Raw genomic sequence first — 19,075 nt, forward strand, 5'->3', positions numbered from 1 at the left:
CATCTAATCGAAAGTAGATAACCTATCGTAAAGAAAAACTTCAATGGAGATGTTTTTCATATTTTGTTGACAACTTTATTAGATAAGCTAAAATACAAGGTATAAGAGGTTTAAGAATAAAATGTGTGTTAATCTTCCGGTCGTATTTCTTCTTCTAGAATTGTTTTAAAACTGAAAGATTGGAATGGATATCCCATCCCAATATAGAATTTGCTCATGAATTCCACCCTAAAAATGTCAAATTTATTCGATTAAAAAAAAACATTCTTTTCCTTACCAGTGCAAACGCAAAGTGTGCAAAAACGCAGAGAGTCCTTCCATTGTAACGAGAATAGCTATGGTAAAACCTGCCCAGGGGGCAAACATTGCCCATGTTGTAATTGCTCCAAGGTAGCCATCAATTGCCAATCCCAAATGAAACAACTTATTCCACAACACCTCCGAGAGCTCTGGAATGATACTCAATAATTTCAAAATAATTGACAATTTTCTAAATACTCACGCGCATGGGCAAGCGAAAGGGCCCACAAACGCAAGTACGAAGCTGTGTGTGAAACTGTACCCAGTACATATTCTATAGTGTGAATGGTTTGAAGAATGTAGATCTCACTAATCGGTTCCTCTGCTTCTTCGTGATGTGGCAAAGGTGCTTTCTCTTCCGACTCGGGATTCTCTTCGAATTCCACCGCCTGGTTCACATCACCGTTACTTCGCACCTAAACAAAATTGAGCGCTGAAACTACAAAAACGACATTTTTTCGAAATTTACATGAGGTTTACTTCTTCTGGTACACTGAATAAATATAGGTTTTGCAAAAATCATCACAGGAATACAAGCCAATGCCCCGAACACTAGAACGTACTGCAATACTTCTTGTCCTTCAAACATGAATTTTTCACTATTTTTAACTTCATCCGGTTGCTTAAACAACATCATGTCGATGAAGTAGATGAGAATCAAAGGTGCACAAGAAGATCCAAATTTGACCTCTGCGAGAGATAATACTGTTGAAGGAAGTATACCGTTGCGACTGCACCAGCACTTACCATTGCCCATTTCGTGTGTGACTGCTGAATACATTATCCATTTCATGAACATCATGACCACCATCCACAAAAACAAGAAGCACAGCAGCAATATTTGCGGTACATATTCCAAAATGATGCTCGAGTATTTTCTGAAATGTCTGCAAAATAGGTGGATAAAAATAGACTGCTGAATTGTTTGGATACTTACACGAAATTGATAACGCTAACGCTAACTCCGAAAATCATGTGAGCCACGCCGAAAATGATGGACAATTTCATCTTGAACGAGTTCAGAAATACGATCTTGTTCTTAGCGACCTGAAACACAACATCAGTCTAAGACGAGCAGAGAGGAACAGTTGTACCTGCCAGATTGGATCCATACCGATAAAATAAGGTGTTCCACCGTAATCGAAACTTGGGTTCAAATTCATTTGCTCCTCGAGTTCAAGTGCTTGCAACTTGCTCATGTTAACGGACCAGCTAGACCCAAATATGTTCATCGACTTTGAGAAAATGTCATTGTAGACGAAACCAGTGTACATCGAGAAGATACCCATGAGAAGAATGATGTACCTTCCGGCGAAGAAAATGTTGAAAATTTCGCTGGAGCCCTTCTTTCCCATGAATTTTTTTTCTCTGCTATGACCAAATATCCCCCAAAACAGATCAAGACGATAGCGTGACCGATATCGCCGAACATCACCCCGAATAAGAAAGGGAAAGTGACGATAGTATACAAGGCCGGATTGGCTTCTCTATAGGAGGCAACTCCATAAGAGTCGATCAAATTTTGGAAACCTCGTGTGAACTTATTGGTTCTGTTGAAAGTCGGAGGGTCTTCGCTTGTATTGATGACGTTCAGGAATGACGGAATGGAACTGCCGCAAGCACTCTACAAGAACAAACACAAAATCGAGAAATTTCCCAAACGTCCACTAACCGCTCCATCGGATAGAGCCTTCTGCACCGCCGGAATATCTTTAGTCGGCACCCAACACTCCCCAATCAGACACTTTTTGGTCACGTCCATATTGAAGAAGTTCAAAGTGTGGTAGATCGCTTTCATCTTGCTCACCATTATGCTCCAGTTCTGCAATTCTTTGGCCACACTTACTAGCACCCTCTGTCTGTGATCCTGCGTCTGATTCAATACCAAATTCAAGTCTTCGAGTCTAGTGGAGACTCCTTTGAACATCTCGTTGCGTTGTGGCAACGAGCTCGGACAAACGTAGAGAGACGCGTGATAACCAGCACAAATCTTCTTAATCTTATTCTGCAACTGGTCACCTTGGAAGAAGGCGACAAACACAGTTTTGTAAATTTCATGACCCTAATAGAAACAATATTAGTTAGGAAATTAGTAGTGCCAGACATTCTTACGGTAGCTGGATCTTTTAGTGGCTCGTCGATTTCCACTTGTCTCAAAAAAATGTTGCCGCGTGAAACGCGCCACAACATCCTCTCGAAACCCGGAACTCTTTCTCGGTTGATCACCCCAGCGACAAATCCTAAGTGCCCCTCAATGGTCAGATTGCTTAAATCTTCAGCTATCAGAGCTTTGTATGCCGAATCCAAACCGTTGGCCTCGTTTTGTCCGCTAAAGAACGTTTGGGTCTTCTCCAAGACGAGCTTCAATTCGGTCAACTCCAGATAGTTGGATTTCAAGTTGATGGCACTCTCTGACAGTTCTTTGATGTCGCCTTCGGTCTTCTCCAAATGCGCCTAAAATAAGATTTAGCAACTGATTAACCAACACGACAACAGTACCTCAAGATCAATGATCTCTCTAGGGTTTGGGGCTTTAGGCAGTTCTTGTACGTCAGGAATTGATACTTTGTCTTTCTTCACTTCTGTTTCAATGTAGCGCAATTTGCGTTCCATCTCGCCGCATCTTCGCACCTCGTTGACGAATTTTCTTTGGAATGTGTTGACATTCTCATTCAACTGGAAAAGTAGTCGTGAGGAGAGTTTCATCGACGACAAAAATTATTACATCTCTGAAGTGAACGCATCCGGATTCTCCCAGTTCAGATATTGCGAAGTATGCTGCTTCTGGCTGGATGAAGAGCTGGGCCAGGGCCATCTTCTCGCTGCGGAACATGTCCCCCATCTTGATACAGTTATAATTGATCTAAAAATGACCCAATGTACTTTTTTTAATCATATAAATAATCTTTAATCAATAATCTCGTCGTATTACCGTACTTAAACTAAACCCATGGTAATCTTTTAATTCCTATGATCATCCCTGCAACTTGTGCTTTTCGGCTTCATTGCTTTTATGACACGGATTATCGAACTGATTTTGCAAAAACGCAGTGCCTTCCGACGTATCAAAAATCACAAATGTTCAAGAGTTATGAAACAGGCGATTAGACGAGATAGCGATAATTGACACAGAAAATAGGTGAGAAAAGAAAGAGAAAAACCACAGCGTAGGGGAAATGTTACAAGATTTGCTTGGGGGTTGCAGTGATGAGAACCAGCACCAAAAGCGGTTCTGAGTCAAACAGACTGGACGAGTCTTGACCGGGTCCAAGTTGACAAACTCGACGATTTTTATTTTCTTGGGGTGCCCAAAATCGACATGCAAGTTTATAAAACATGACCTGTTGAAACGTTGTTTACGTTTCTGCAAAACAAAATAAAACCTTCTCGGAAGTGTAACTTTATAATGGCATTTGCTCAACAAACGTCGTAGAAACTGCCACTCTGAAAATATTGTTTTCGATGTTCAAAATAGAATTTTCTGTTTTCAGCAAAAACACAACGGTGTTACCAATAAAATTTTTGTAAAAATGAAACAGAAGTGGCAGACGACAGAATAGTGAATCTTTTCCTGTTCGACAGTAATCATTTAATTACGAGTACATGTGGTTATTACAACTATGTTTTCGTTATCTTTAAATTAGAGCGATTTAGATTAAAAATGGCCTGAAATAAAGGCTTTATTGCAAGCGTATAATAACTAATTATTTTAGTGGTCTTTAAAAACATGTATGGGACAAGAATTATGTAAAAATAAAATCAAAAAGGTTTGAAAAGTTGAAGATGACTCAGAATTGCAAAAGTACTTGGATCTTATCCTCTGACGTCAATCGTGTCACATGCTCGTGATTGAGCGATCACGTACAGGATAAGATTCACAACTACATAAACTAATTAATAAAAATATGACTAAACTTGTATTTCCCTATAAAACATGCCATGCCTTCAAATAAATTCGGAATTAGAGTAGGCTTTGATTTTATTATGAAGTTGGTAACATGGAATTTTTAAAGGCACAGCAGTGACCTTGGACAGCACAATACACGTGTGTAAATGTCTATTACCAACCGTTCTCCCAGAGAGCAGAGCAGAGAGCTATTTAGGTATTTCTACAAGAAAGACGTCTTGTTAGAATAATTGAGGCGAAACGACAAATTGCCTTAGTTAAATTCAAGCTAATGAACTTATCTTAGGGCCGGCTTCACCAACGTCAGTTAAAATTAACTGTAGGTTAAAATGCTTCGTTACTTATTGTTATAACAATGTTTTCGTATATTTTAATCTCTAGTTAAATTTAACTCACATTGGTGAAACCTGCCCTTAGTCATAAATACGTTACATAACAATCGAACGCATCAACATTATGCAAAGTCTGGTGTGCATTCTACAATTATTGAAAAGTATTTGTTTTTCTACTCGTATTATAAATTCGAAATACAACACTGAATTTGTGTAGCAAATATAGAAACGACTTCATTTTTAATTTTGTCTCCAAGAGAGCAATCTATTTAGCTATTTAAGTATTTCTACAAGAAATAATATAGCAAAAACACCTCAAAAATTCTTCTCATTTTTCATAATATCAGATATTTCTATTACTTAACCCCTTTTTCCTACCAATTTTATTCCTTGTCCATATGTCTTCGGCTTCTTCGTTTTTTTTTAATTCTTTTTTATACCATCTCCAAAGGCTTTTTGCGCTAATTTAGTACCTGCATAACCAGTTGCACCTAATCCCAATGTTTTAGCTGCAGATACTGCTGCAGGAATTAAAGCAGGTAAAAATCCACCTATCTGCGTTGGAGAAAATTTGATATCACAATATTTTTTCTTCTCTTTTTTACATTTTTTAATTTCAGTAATTTGTTTTTCTCTTAATGTAATAGTTTTTTTGGTCTTTCTGTTAAATCGAATCTTATATTACAATCTATTCTTTTTTCTTTACAACTTTGGAGTTTATTTATTTGATTAGGTGATAATAGTTATTTGGATCACAAGTCCAGAAAATGATATTTTGCGAGTGTGAATGATATTGTGTAGCCGAGGCGGCTTAGCCGAGGCGAAGCAACACGAGCACTCGCAAAACATTTTCCGGACGTGTAATCCACAAAATTTTTCATGCCGACAAATTTAAATTATTTTTAAAAAGTAAAAAATTTGTTTCACAAGCAGAATCGAACTCGGTTTCGGTTAAAATAAGATATGCATGCGTTACATCACCCCCCGTGCCATTTAAAAAAAAATCAACTTAGCCTTGTATCTTCAAAATTAATTATTTTAGAAAATTCAAAAAAATGTCAAATGATAGAATTTCAACATTTTTAACTGGGCGCCGAATTTCAACGATCTCTGCTAAACCGTTTTGAAAATATTTAGCCACCTGTTGTATTACACATCGTGTAATTGTGGTTGTCTAATCTGTTGTTACGTCAGTGGTGGCATTCAGCAGAAAAAGCGCTACCGCTACGCTACAATGTAGCAGCTCAGTGTTCTGCTGTTTTGTATTTTTGTACTGTCAGTTATCAGTTGATCTTAACCTAAATATTTTGACATTATTGAACGTGGAAAAGAGAGGGAAATGGACTACCAGAACAGGGAAATTCAAAACACCACTGAGTACCACGTTTACCACATTCAATAATGTCAAAATATTTAGGTTAAGATCAACTGACAACTGACAGTACAAAAATACAAAACAGCAGAACACTGAGCTGCTACATTGTAGTGTAGCGGTAGCGCTTTTTCTGCTGAATGCCACCAATGTAAACCAATGCGCTATCCGGCGGAAAACAGGTATGTATTAGGTAACCTAACAATGAAAAACTTCAATGAAGGAATTTTTTATATTTTGCTGCTAACTCAATTAGTGCAAATAAAATACTATGTATAAAGTAGTTCGCGGGATAAAATGAGGGTTAATTTTCAGGTCGGATTTCTTCTTCCAGAAGTGTTTTAAAACTGAAAGGTTGGAATGGATACCCCAACCCAACATAGAATTTGCTCATGAATTCCACCCTAAAAATGTTAAATGTATTCGATTAAAAAAAATCATTCTCTTTCTTACCAATGTAAACGCAAAGTGTGCAAAAATGCGGAGAGTCCTTCCATTGTAACGAGAATAGCTATGGTAAAACCTGCCCAAGCGGCAAACAATGCCCACGTTGTAATTGCTCCAACGTAGCCATCAATTTTCAACCCCATACTAAACAACATATTCCACAACACCTCCGAAAGCTCTGGAATTATACTCAGTCATTTCAAAACAAGTGACAATTTTCTAAATACTCACGCGCATGGGCAAGCGAAAGGGCCCACAAACGCAAGTACGAAGCTGTGTGCGAAACTGTACTCAGTACATATTCTATAGTGTGAATGGCTTGATGAATGTAGATCTCGCTCATCGGTTCCTCCTCTTCTGCGTGATGTGGCAAAGGTGCTTTCTGTTCGGACTCGAGATTCTCTTCGAATTCCACTGCCTGGTTCACATCACCGTTACTTCGCACCTAAAAAAAATGTAACGTTGAAACTACAAAAATGAGATTTTTTCGAAATTTACATTAGGTTTCATTCTTCTGATACACTGAATAAATATAGGTTTTGCCAAAAGCATCACTGGAATGCACGCCAATGCCCCGAACACTAGAGCGTACTGCAACTCTTGTTGTCCTTCAAACATGTATTTTTCACAATTTTTAACTTCATCCGGTTGCTTGAACAGCATCATGTCGATGAAGTAGATGAGAACCAAAGGTGCACAAGAAGATCCAAATTTGACCTCTGCGAGAGATAATACTGTTGAAGGAAGTACTGTTGCGACTGCACCAGCACTTACCATTTCCCATTTCGCGTGTGACTGCTGAATACATTATCCATTTCATGAACATCATGACCACCATCCACAAAAACAAGAAGCACAGCAGCAATATTTGCGGTACAAATTCCAAAATGATGCTCGAGTATTTTCTGAAATGTCTGCAAAATAGGTGGATAAAAATAGACTGCTGAATTGTTTGGATACTTACACGAAATTGATAATGCTAACACAAACTCCGAAAATCATGTGACTCACGCCGAAAATGATCGACAGTTTCATTTTGAACGAGTTCAGAAATACGATCTTGTTCTTAGCGAGCTGAAACACAACATCAATCTAAGACGAGCAATGAGGAACAGTTGTACCTGCCAGACTGGATCCACACCGATAAAATAAGGTGTTCCAGCGTAATCGAAACTTGGATTCAAATCCACTAGCTCGTTTTTAAGTGCTTGCGACTTGTTCATGTTAACGGACCAGCGAGTCCCAAATATGTTCATCGACTTTGAGAATATGTCATTGTAGACGAAACCAGTGTACATCGAGAAGATACCCATGAGAAGAATGATGTACCTTCCGGCGAAGAAAATGTTGAAAATTTCGCTCGAGCTCTTCTTTCCCATGAATTTTTTCTCTGCTATGACCAAATATCCACCGAAACAGACCAAGACGATAGCGTGACCGACATCGCCGAACATCACCGCGAACAAGAAAGGGAAAGTGATGATAGTATACAAGGCTGGATTGGCTTCTCTGTAGGAGGCAACTCCGTAAGAGTCGATCAAATTTTGGAAACCTCGTGTGAACTTGTTGGTCCTGTTGAAAGTCGGAGGGTCTTCGCTTGTATTGATGACGTTCAGGAATGACGGAATGGAACTGCCGCAAGCACTCTACAAGAACAAACACAAAATCGAGAAATTTCCCAAACGTCCACTAACCGCTCCATCGGATAGAGCCTTCTGCACCGCCGGAATATTTTTAGTCGGCACCCAACACTCCCCAATCAGACACTTTTTGGTCACGTCCATATTGAAAAAATTCAAAGTGTGGTAGATCGCTTTCATCTTGCTCACCATTATGCTCCAGTTTTGCAATTCTTTGGCCACACTTACAAGCACTCTCTGTCTGTGATCCTGCGTCTGATTCAACACCAAATTCAAGTCTTCGAGTCTAGTGGAGACTCCTTTGAGCATCTCGTTGCGTTGTGGCAACGAGCTCGGACAAACGTACAGAGACGCGTGATAACCAGCACAAATCTTCTTGATCCTATTCTGCAACTCGTCTCCTTGGAAGAAGGCGACAAACACAGTTTTGTAAATCTCATGACCCTGGAAGTAATATTAGTAAGGAAATGAGTAAACCGTGCAAGACATTCTTACTGTAGCTGGATCTTCTAGTGGCTCGTCGATTTCCACTTGTCTTAAGAAAATGTTGCCGCGTGAAATGCGCCACAACATCCTTTCGAAACCTGGAACTCTTTCTCGGTTGATCACCCCAGCGACAAATCCTAAGTGCCCCCCAATGGTCAGATTGCTTAAATCTTCAGCTATCAGAGCTTTGTAAGCCGAATCCAAACCGTTGGCCTCGTTTTGTCCGTTAAAGAATGTTTGGGTCTTCTCCAAGACGAGCTTCAATTCGGTCAACTCCAGATAGTTGGATTTCAAGTTGATGGCACTCTCTGACAATTCTTTGATGTCGCCTTCGGTCTTCTCCAAATGCGCCTAAAAGAAGATTTAGCAACTGATTAACCAACACGACAACAGTACCTCAAGATCAATGATCTCTCTAGGGTTTGGGGCTTTAGGCAGTTCTTGTACGTCAGGAATTGATACTTTGTCTTTCTTCACTTCTGTTTCAATGTAGCGCAATTTGCGTTCCATCTCGCCGCATCTTCGCACCTCGTTGACGAATTTTCTTTGGAATGTGTTGACGTTCTCGTTCAACTGGAAAAGTAATCGTGAAGAGAGTTTCATCGACGACAAAAATTATTACATCTCTGAACTGAACGTTTCCGGATTCTCCCAGTTCGGATATTGCGAAATATGCTGCTTCGGGCTGGATGAAAAGCTGGGCCAGGGCCATTTTCTCGCTGCGGAACATGTCCCCCATCTTGACACAATTATAATTGATCTAAAAATGACCCAATATACTTTTTCTTAATTATATAAATAACCTTTAATCAGTAATCTCGTCGTATTATCGTACTTAAACTAAACCCGTGGTAATCTCTTAATTCCTATGATCATCACTGCAACTTGTGTTTTTTCGGCTTCATCGTTTTTATGACAAGCGTTATCGAACTGATTTTGCAAAATCGCTGTGCATTCTGACGTACCTACTTATCAAAAATCAAAAATGTTCAAGAGTTGTGAAACAGGCAAGATTAAACGAGATAGAGATAATTGCCATAGAAAATACGCGAAAAAAGAAAGAGAAAAGCCACAGCGTAGGCGAAATCTACAAGACCTGTTTGGGGATTGCAGTGATGAGACCCAGCACCAAAAAAGGTTCTGAGTCCAACAGATTGGACGACTTTTGACCCGGTTCCGGTCCAAGTTAACAAACTCGACGATTTTTATTTTTTTTATCTTGGGGCGCTCAAAATCTACACGTTTATAAAAAACGACGCAGAAACTGCTACTCAGAAAATATTGTTTTCGATGTTCAAAATATTTATTTTCACCAAAAACACAACGGTATTATCAATACAATTTTTGTAGAAATTACACAGAAGCATCAGACACTATAAACAAGAGTGAGTAAGTTTTTTCCAGTTCGGTAGTAATCATTTAATAACTCCATTGTGGTTATTACTTGTAACTATGTAACTATGTTTTCGTTATCTTTAAATTAGAGCGATTTAGATTAAAGATGGCCTGAAATAAATACTTTATTGCAACAGTATAATAATTAATAATTATTTTAGTGCTCCTTAAAAACATGTATGGGATAAGAATTATGTAAAAACAAAATAAAAATGTTTGAAAAGTTGAAGATGACTCAAAATTGGAAAAGTATTTGGATCTTGTCCTCTGACGTCAATCGTGTCACATGCTCGTGATTGAGCGATCACATACAGGATAAGAATCACGACTACATAAACTAATTTAATAAAAATATGTTTACTAAACTTTTATTTTAGCATTTAAATTTTTGCCAATCATCTATTATCGTGTTGAATGTATAGGTATTTCCTTTATTGAACAACAGTAGGTAGGTACTTAACGTTTAAATACAACACTGTATATTTAATTTGTTGCCATTTTGAATTGAGATCAAAATGAAGAAATGAATAATAACAGTTGTTTGTTCAACATATGCAAAGTCAAAAGTAATTGTTTTTCTGTTATAAATTCGAAATACAACACTGAATTTGTGTAGCAAATATAGAAACGACTTCATTTTTAATTTTGTCTCCAAGAGAGCAATCTATTTAGCTATTTAAGTATTTCTGCAAGAAAGAAACTTTTGGAATTAAAAAAAATGTTTTTCATTCTTCCTTAAAAATATAATCGAAATTGAAAAAACGTCTTGTAAAAATAATTGAGGCGAAACGACAAATTGCCTTAGTTAAATTCAAGCGTATTTTAGTCAAATACGTTACCATAACAATAAGACCCATCAATTAAAAACAAAATAACCAACCTTGTGTATGAATTTATTTTCCGCCCGACTGTCAGCTACCTCACTTTGATAACAACTGAAACCTTATTCCAGTCACCTCAAATGTTGTATGTTTGAGGTACTTGTTTTCGAAAAACAAAAGCGAGATAAAAATGCTTGAGGTAACAAAGCACTTCGTCGAAGTGGGACAAATCATTTCAAATCATATCACACAATTGATAATTGACAAATATGATATTCTGTAATTTTGTGATAACAACGGTGTCAAAAATCTGATAATAAACTTCATACAGATTTCAAGGAAATATAAAAATTTTAATAGAAAGTACATATGTACACTTGATTTCAAAAAAATGGCGTACACCTAATATTTCCCCATGTAATGTTAGCTTTGTTTCCATGGTTACATTAAAGTAACAAGAGTCCGAATCATCACTAAACTAGAAGGAAGGTAGCGTATGAAATTTATGTTACCTAGAAACAGTTTATAGCGAGCCATTTACACCAGGAAAATATTACAAAAATCGCTCTCAGCGCTTGTACTTACGCTGTTTTGTTGTCTAAAATGTACATTTTGATCCCAGTATTGTATTTTTCTCTGGTCTATGGTTATTTACTCTCATGCCCTCGATATATCATACTTTTCATACTGAATAGAGTCGATACTATAGTAGACCCAGAAATATAGTGATTTTATGAGGGATGGAGTAGGTACATTAACTTGAGGTTGTCAGTTATGGTAGGGCAATAAGCTTCTGGCACCCGTCGCGCGACTGGGCTCTACCTACATTTTCAGACGGCTGAAAAACATCTGTCATAGAAGATTTATAACTCTGTTCAAATTGGTAATAAAAGTGACCCCAAAATTGTAAAAGAAATTATCGGTCTAAATCCATAAAATCACTATATTTCTGGGCCTACTATACCTACTTGTTGAATTCGTCGTCGATAAACAAAACTACAACAGTACAACTCGTTTCACACCAAGTTGGGCTCAACACTTAGTAACAAAATTCCTGTTTATTGTGAAAAGTTCCAACCTACTCAGTCGCCGGAAATTATCTCTAAAAAAGGACGCTTATAATTCCTGCAATCGTGCAAAGTACGACTGTCAGCGTCTTCTACATAATCTGTAAGCTTTTTGTCGACTTGTATAATTATGCATCCCATCCCGTCTCTTCACCCTAACACAAAAACTATAGATATTTATTGCCCTATCCTGCCATTTAACAGGCATGCAGAATATGGTCACGGAATGTGGCCAATATTAATTTAATTAGAAGGACGTGGAAATGAACTACTGGCCAACTTGCATTCTTCCACAAGCGTGAAAAATGTTTCATTTAAAAACAGTTTTTAACAATAGCGTTCCCACTCTTTTCAATTATCGTAACTTTTATGTTTCATCAAGTTTAATTAATATAATTTGTTTCAAGACCAAAATATATAAATTGAATATGTATTGATAATTGATGGCGTCACGAAGTGATATTTGTAGCGATGTTCGATCAATCTCAGACACGACGACCGCGATTCGCTGCACGGTCGAACAAGAAATTCAAATGGGACTCCACCCTTCTTTGACAAGTGTTTTGTGCGACTGTTCTTTTCGCCATTTTGGTAATTCGTGGAAAATAAAAATGGGGACGAACACGTAACCTATAAAGACGTCGACCGCGTTATCGCAACAATTATTGGGTAAAAGGAATAAAATCCAAACAAGACACAGTAAAAACACGTTTATTGAAAATGATAGGTTCGATAACAGGCTGCTCCACAACTGCAGTTATTTAAAATGTTCCAAATACATCTAAGAGAACTATGACGTTATAAAATCTTTCCCGATGTTGATAAGAATATATTTTTAATTTCAATTCATTCGAAAAGCACATTTTCGCTTCTAATCCTCCGCAGCATAGTTTCAAAAGCTGCGACCCTCTCCCTCTTGATAACGCCAGTGACAAACGTCAACTTGGTCAATTGATTCACGACGGAAAAACGTTTCCGTTATTGTGTCAAATCCAAAAATTTCATCTCGTTTCCTGAAAACAAATCTGCAGCCCTCTCTAACGCATAATTAAGCTTCATTAATTCCAAAGAATAGGCTCTCGACTGTCGTCTTTTTGAGTCATTTTTTTCATTTCTTCCTCGTTTTGGTAATGTGCACTTAAAATTGAATCAAAGAAGAATTTACAACAGCAATCGGTTCAAATAGTTCCAAGTCGGGTATTTTATTCGCAGTAGTTTTCCCATCATCCATCATATATCAGACAACGGCTAGAAAAAATCAATCTCTAAAGCCTTTCAAATGAAGTGACTGTCAGGTCAGACATAGGTAGTTCAATACCTCAGCAATTAATAATACAAGTAAAAACGATTTGCAATAATTTTTTATTGATAACTATTGTAAACAATAAACGATGAGATTCCCAAAACCGATTATGCTATAACATTATGTATTACACCTCGTGTAATTGTGGTTGTCTAATCTGTTGTTACGTCAAGGTAAACCAATCCGGCGGAAAACAGGTAACCTCTCATAAAGAAAAACTTCAATGAAGGTATTTTTTATATTTTGCTGCTCACTCTATTAGTGCAACTAAAATACTATGTATAAAGTAGTTCGAGGGATAAAATTTGGGTTAATCTTCAGGTCGACTTTCTTCTTCCAGAATTGTTTTAAAACTGAAAGGTTGGAATGGATAGCCCAACCCACTGTAGAACTTGCTCATAAATTCCACCCTGAAAATGTCAAATGTATTCAATTAAAAAAAAAAAACATTCCCTTCTTTACCAATGCAAACGCAAAGTGTGCAAAAATGCAGACAGTCCTTCCATGACTACAAGAATAGCTATGGTAAAAGCTGCCCAGGCAGCAAACAACGCCCACGTTGTAATTGCTCCAACGTAACCTTCAACTTTCAATCCCATGCTAAACAGCATGTTCCACAACACTTCCGAAAGCTCTGGAATTATACTCAAGTCATTTCAAAACAATTGACAATTTTCTGTATACTAACGCGCATGGGCAAGAGACAGAGCCCACAAACGCAAATAGGAAGCTGTGTGCGAAATTGTACTCAGTACATATTCTATCGTGTGGATGGCTTGATGGATGAAGATCTCACTCATCGGTTCTTCCTCTTCTTCGTGATGTGCCGAAGATGCGTTCTGTTGAGATTCGGGATACTCTCCCAACTCCATCCCCTGATTCACATCACCGTTACTTCGGACCTAAAAAAAAAATCGAACATCGAAACTGCCAAAACTACATTTTTTGCAATTTACATGAGGTTTATTTTTTCGGGTACACTTAATAAAAAGAGGTCTTCCTAAAAGCAACACAGGAATGCACGCCAGTGACCCAAACACAAGAACGTACTGTACCAATTCTTGTCCGTCAAACATGTATCGGTTACAACCTTCAACGTATTCCGGTGTCTTAAACAACATCATGTCGATGAAAAAGATGAGGACAGAAGGGGCACAAGAAGATCCAAACTTGACATCTGTAAGATAAAATACCATTAAAAGAAGCGGCGTTGCGACTGCATCAGGAATTACCTCCGCCCATTTTGTCTGTGACTGGTGAATACATTATCCATTTCATGAACATCATAACCACCATCCACAAAAACAAGAAGCACAGCAGTAATATTTGCGGTAGAAATTCCAAAATTATGCTCGAGTATTTTCTGAAATGTCTGCAAGACTCGTGGATAAAAAGATACTGTTGAATTGTTTGGATACTTACACGAAATTAACAACGCTAACGCACACTCCGAAAATCATGTGAATCACGCCGAAGATGATGGACAATTTCATCTTGAACGAATTGAGAAATATGATCTTGTTTTTGGCGAGCTGAAACACAATGTCAATCTAAGACGATAAAAGAAGAACAGTTGTACCTGCCAGGCCGGATCCACACCCATAAAATATGGTGTCCCGGCGTAATCGAAACTTGGGTTCAAATCTATTTGGTCAATTTCAAGTGCGTGAGCTTTGGTCATATTAATATACCAACTAGACTGAAATATGTTCATCGACTTTGAGAATATGTCGTTGTAGACGAAACCAGTGTACAACGAGAAGAGACCCATGAGAAGAATGATGTACCTTCCGGCAAAGAAAATGTTGAAGATTTCGCTGGAGCCCTTCTTTCCCATGAATTTTTTCTCTGCTATGACCAAATATCCACCGAAAAAGGCCATGATCATGGCATGGCCCATATCGCCGAACATCACCGCGAACAAGAAGGGGAAAGTAATGATAGTGTACAAGGCCGGATTGGCTTCTCTATAGGAGGCAACTCCGTAAGAGTCGATCAAATTTTGGAAACCTCGTGTGAACTTGTTGGTCCTGTTGAACGTCGGAGGATCTTCACTTGTATTGATCACGTTCAGGAATGACGGAATCGAACTGCCGCAAGCACTCTACAAGAACAAACGTAAAATCGGGGCATTTCTCAAACGTCGACTAACCGATCCATCAGACAGACCCTTCTGCACCACTGGAATATCTTTACTTGACACCCAACACTCTCCGATCAGACACTTTTTGGTCACGTCCATATTGAAAAAGTTCAAAGTGTGGTAGATCGCTTTCATCTTGCTCACCATGACGCTCCAGTTCTGCAATTCTTTAGCCACACTTACTAAAACCCTCTGTCTGTGATCCTGCGTTTGATTCAACACCAAATTCAAGTCTTCGAGTCTGGTACAGACCCCTTTGAGCATCTCGTTCCGTTCTTGCAACGAACTGGGACAAGCGTACAGCGATGCGTGAAATCCAGCACACACCTTCTTGATCCTAGTCTTCAACTGTTCTCCTTGGAAGAAGGCGACAAACACAGTTTTGTAAATCTCATTGCCCTGATGGAAATATTGTTAGCGGTGCGTAAACCTTGCGAGTATTTTCTTCTTACAGTAGCTGGATCTTCTAGTGGCTTGTCGATTTCCACTTGTCTCAAGAAGACGTTACCGCGCGAGATGCGCCACAACATCCTCTCGAAACCTGGAACTCTTTCTCGATTTATCACGCCAGCGACAAATCCCAACCGGCCCCTGATGGACACGTTGTGAGTGTCTTCAGTTATTAAAGCTTTGTGGGCAGAGTCCAAACCGTTGGCTTCGTCTTGTTCGTTAAAAAAAGCCTGAGTCTTCTCCAAGACGTGCTTCAATTCGGTCAACTCCAGATAGTTGGATTTCAAGTTGACCGCACTCTCTGACAGTTCTTTGATGTCGCCTTCGGTCTTCTCCAAATGCGCCTAAAAAAAGATTTAGCAACTGGTTAACCAACAGGACAACAGTACCTCAAGATCGATGATCTCTCTTGGGTTTGGAGCTTTGGGCAGTTCATGTACGTCAGGAATTGTTACGTTGTCTTTCTTCACTTCTGCTTCTATGTAACGCAACTTGCGTTCCATTTCGTCGCATCTTCGCACCTCATTGACGAATTTTCTTTGGAATACGTTGACATTCTCGTTCAACTGGAAAAATAATCGTGAGGAGGGTTTCTTCATCGACGACAAAAATTATTACATCTCTGAACTGAACGCTTCCGGATTCTCCCAATTCTGATATTGCGAAATATGCTGCTTCTGGCTGGATGAAGAGCTGGGCCAGGACCATCTGCTCGCTACGGAACATGTCCCCCATCTTGAGGCTGTTTCAAATGACCTAAAAATGACCCAATATATTGTTTCCAAAATTTTGTTAATAAACTCTAATCAGTAATCACGTCATATTATCGCAGTTTAACAAAATCCATGGTAATCACTTAATTCCTCAGCTCATCCGTGCAACCTGCCTTTTTTAGGCTTCACTGTTTTTACGACAGGCATTATCGAACTGATTTTGCAAATAAACAGTGCATTTTGTCGCACCAAAAAATTCAAAATTTTCGAAAAAATAGTGAAACACGTAATTGAACATGATAAAAATGATCCCAATAGAAAATAGGTGAAGAAACCAAAAAAAGAAAGAGGGAAAAAATGTCTGATGAAGGACAAAAAATACTCCTAGTTTTTATCATTGATTATCCATTTCTTTCCCTAAAAAATGGATAATCAAGCACTGTGATGTGGTTGATGAGGCGGCATGATATGATTTGATCTCGCATCAAGAAAAATCGCAGAAAATGAAAATAAAACTCCTTTACGATGTTCTTGTAAATCTGATGTTTTGATGAATATTTGGATAAACAATTCTGCAATTTTCGGCGTAAACTGTTATAAATTATAAAAAATACATTTTAAACAATAACACCTCCTTTATCGATAAAAATATTTGTGTAAAAACAATGATTGATAGTTCCTGGGACAAATTCCTGATTGGATAACTACAATCCCGAATTGGGCGTAGTCGACACCCTACCAAGATTTGTTGCACTGATGAGAGCCAGCAGCAAAACCGGTTCCGAGTCCAACAGACTGGACGACTCTTAACCCGGTCCAGGTTGACAAACTCGATGATTTTTATTTTCTTGGGGCACCCAAAACCGGCACGTTTGTAAAACACGACCTGTTGAAACGTTGTTTACGTTTCTGCAAAACAAAATGAAAAATTTCTCGGAAGTGCAACTTTTTAATCGCAATTGGCCAATAAACGCCAGCGAAACTGCTACTCGGAAAATATTGTTTTCGATATTCAAAATAGAATTTTCTATTTTCACCAAAAAATACAACAGTGGCTAGTACCAACACAATTTTTGTAAAAATTAAACAAAGTGTCAGGCGGTATAAACAGAAGAGTGAGTTTTTTCCAGTTCCACAGTAATCATTTAATTACTCCATTGTTATTACCTACAACTATTTTTCATTATCTTTAAATTGGAGTGATTTAGATTAAAGATGGACTGAAATAATTATTTTATTGCAACTGTATAATAATTAATTATTTTAGTGGTCTTTAAAAAGATATAGATGGAAGAAAAATGGTGTAAAACTTGATGAAAAATGTAATGAGTATATAATGTACTTGCATCTTATACTCTGACGTCAGTCCTGTCACACGCTCGTGATTGAGCGCTCTCGCAGAGGAAAAGATTCATAACTGCATAAACTAATTCAATAAAAATATTTTATCACACACCCTTTCGAGTTAAGATGACTTAAACTGGAACACATGACGATCCGCACCCAGTTCGACCCAATCACGTGCTGGTCCAGTCCCATGAGCCGCATATTTTCCAACAAGCAAATAGTCTTATGACTTCCGCCATTAAAATATATGCCCATTATAGTAATTGACGCGAAACGACAGACCGTCTCAGTTAAATTCAAAGCTAATTGGTTTATGTTAATCGTAAATACGTTACATAACAATCGGACGCATCAATAAAAAAAAATTGTAACCAACCTTGTGTATGAATTTATTTTCCGCCCGACTGTCAGCTACCTCACTTTGATACTAAATAACTGAAACCTTATTCTACTCACATAAAATTGTCACATGATAATGTGCAAACAAGCCGTATGCTTGAGGTGCTTGTTTTCTGGAAACAAAAGCGAGATAAAAACGCATGGGGTAACGATGCAAGTCGTCAAAGTGGGACAAATTATTTCAAAACATCTCCCACAATTAACAGGTGTCTGAAAAAAAATCCAGAAGTTTAAATAGAACGAAAGTCTTCTGGAGTGGTAACAAGCAGGTCCGGTGCCTGTTACGCAACAAATTATTGTTTATTCTACTCATCATGAACATTTCATCACATCCAAGTCAAATATGTATCTTTCGTGTGCGCAAACAGTAATAGTTCACCAAATTTGGTCAATCTTTAGCACCAGTTGTGTCAATTTAATTGTGGATGAAACAAATCGATCTTCAATAACGCGAAAATATTGTTCACGTTATTTTGGCGCGAAAAACACCAACACGATGATGCACTGGGTCAGCTCAGGTGTTGCTCAACTTCCAAGACTATAAAATCCACAACCTAGAGAGTTTTAGCAGATTATAATTCAGATCAAAGGTGTAATTTGAAGTGAAGTTTGCTCTTGTACAAATAAACTTTGCATTTTGTTGTAATAACATTTCAAACTACCTCAAATTGCAGTGCACATTACTTATATTTCTAAGTACGCATTCTACTCAAGATAAGCTGTTTCCAAAAATAAAGTCATGCACCTAGACGGACATGTCTGGTGTTTATATTTAGTCCCAACTATTGTATTTCTCCTGTAGTGTGTTAATGTGCTCCCGATATATCACCCTGGATAGAGTCGATACCTACTACTTGTTGAATTCTTGGTCGATAAAGAAAAGTACAACAGTACAAATCGTTTCTCGCCAAGTCAGACTCAACAAAAGTCCTGTTTATTGTGAAAAGTTCCAG

General features: G+C 38.1%; 2 protein-coding genes and 1 pseudogene across 2 annotated transcripts; all 3 read right to left on the reverse strand.

Moving 5' to 3' along the window:
- Window positions 1-50: 50 nt before the first annotated feature.
- LOC138135305 (V-type proton ATPase 116 kDa subunit a 1-like) lies at window positions 51-3,193 on the reverse strand (annotated as a pseudogene).
- A 2,936-nt stretch (window positions 3,194-6,129) lies between these two features.
- Window positions 6,130-10,917, reverse strand: LOC138135747 (V-type proton ATPase 116 kDa subunit a 1-like). Its single transcript, XM_069054603.1, has 12 exons — window positions 10,760-10,917; window positions 9,107-9,244; window positions 8,881-9,057; window positions 8,494-8,835; window positions 8,053-8,442; window positions 7,480-8,004; window positions 7,323-7,432; window positions 7,133-7,272; window positions 6,857-7,077; window positions 6,590-6,803; window positions 6,365-6,536; window positions 6,130-6,315 (listed from the first exon to the last, which is right to left on the reverse strand). The coding sequence occupies exons 2-12, from the start codon at window positions 9,221-9,223 to the stop codon at window positions 6,216-6,218; spliced, it is 2,508 nt and encodes an 835-aa protein (XP_068910704.1). The 5' UTR covers window positions 9,224-9,244; window positions 10,760-10,917; the 3' UTR covers window positions 6,130-6,215.
- A 2,193-nt stretch (window positions 10,918-13,110) lies between these two features.
- LOC138135746 (V-type proton ATPase 116 kDa subunit a 1-like) lies at window positions 13,111-18,255 on the reverse strand. Its single transcript, XM_069054602.1, has 12 exons — window positions 18,100-18,255; window positions 16,282-16,419; window positions 16,053-16,229; window positions 15,666-16,007; window positions 15,223-15,612; window positions 14,650-15,174; window positions 14,493-14,602; window positions 14,303-14,442; window positions 14,027-14,247; window positions 13,759-13,972; window positions 13,533-13,704; window positions 13,111-13,480 (listed from the first exon to the last, which is right to left on the reverse strand). The coding sequence occupies exons 2-12, from the start codon at window positions 16,396-16,398 to the stop codon at window positions 13,381-13,383; spliced, it is 2,508 nt and encodes an 835-aa protein (XP_068910703.1). The 5' UTR covers window positions 16,399-16,419; window positions 18,100-18,255; the 3' UTR covers window positions 13,111-13,380.
- Window positions 18,256-19,075: the final 820 nt, after the last annotated feature.

This window comes from Tenebrio molitor, chromosome 7, assembly GCF_963966145.1.
Source record: "Tenebrio molitor chromosome 7, icTenMoli1.1, whole genome shotgun sequence".
NCBI classification, from domain to species: domain Eukaryota; kingdom Metazoa; phylum Arthropoda; class Insecta; order Coleoptera; family Tenebrionidae; genus Tenebrio; species Tenebrio molitor.

What these genes read in the sequence shown, in the direction of transcription:
- LOC138135746 (XM_069054602.1), bottom strand. Translation starts at nt 16,398, where the DNA reads ATGGGGGACATGTTCCGTAGCGAGCAGATGGTCCTGGCCCAGCTCTTC. An exon ending in CCCGAAAAAATAAACCTCAT is followed by an intron (nt 13,973 to 14,026) that starts GTAAATTGCAAA and finishes TTTTTTTTTTAG; the next exon opens with GTCCGAAGTAACGGTGATGT. An exon ending in CACACTTTGCGTTTGCATTG is followed by an intron (nt 13,481 to 13,532) that starts GTAAAGAAGGGA and finishes TGACATTTTCAG; the next exon opens with GGTGGAATTTATGAGCAAGT.
- LOC138135747 (XM_069054603.1), bottom strand. Translation starts at nt 9,223, where the DNA reads ATGGGGGACATGTTCCGCAGCGAGAAAATGGCCCTGGCCCAGCTTTTC. An exon ending in AGGCTCTATCCGATGGAGCG is followed by an intron (nt 8,005 to 8,052) that starts GTTAGTGGACGT and finishes TTGTTCTTGTAG; the next exon opens with AGTGCTTGCGGCAGTTCCAT. An exon ending in TCAGAAGAATGAAACCTAAT is followed by an intron (nt 6,804 to 6,856) that starts GTAAATTTCGAA and finishes CATTTTTTTTAG; the next exon opens with GTGCGAAGTAACGGTGATGT.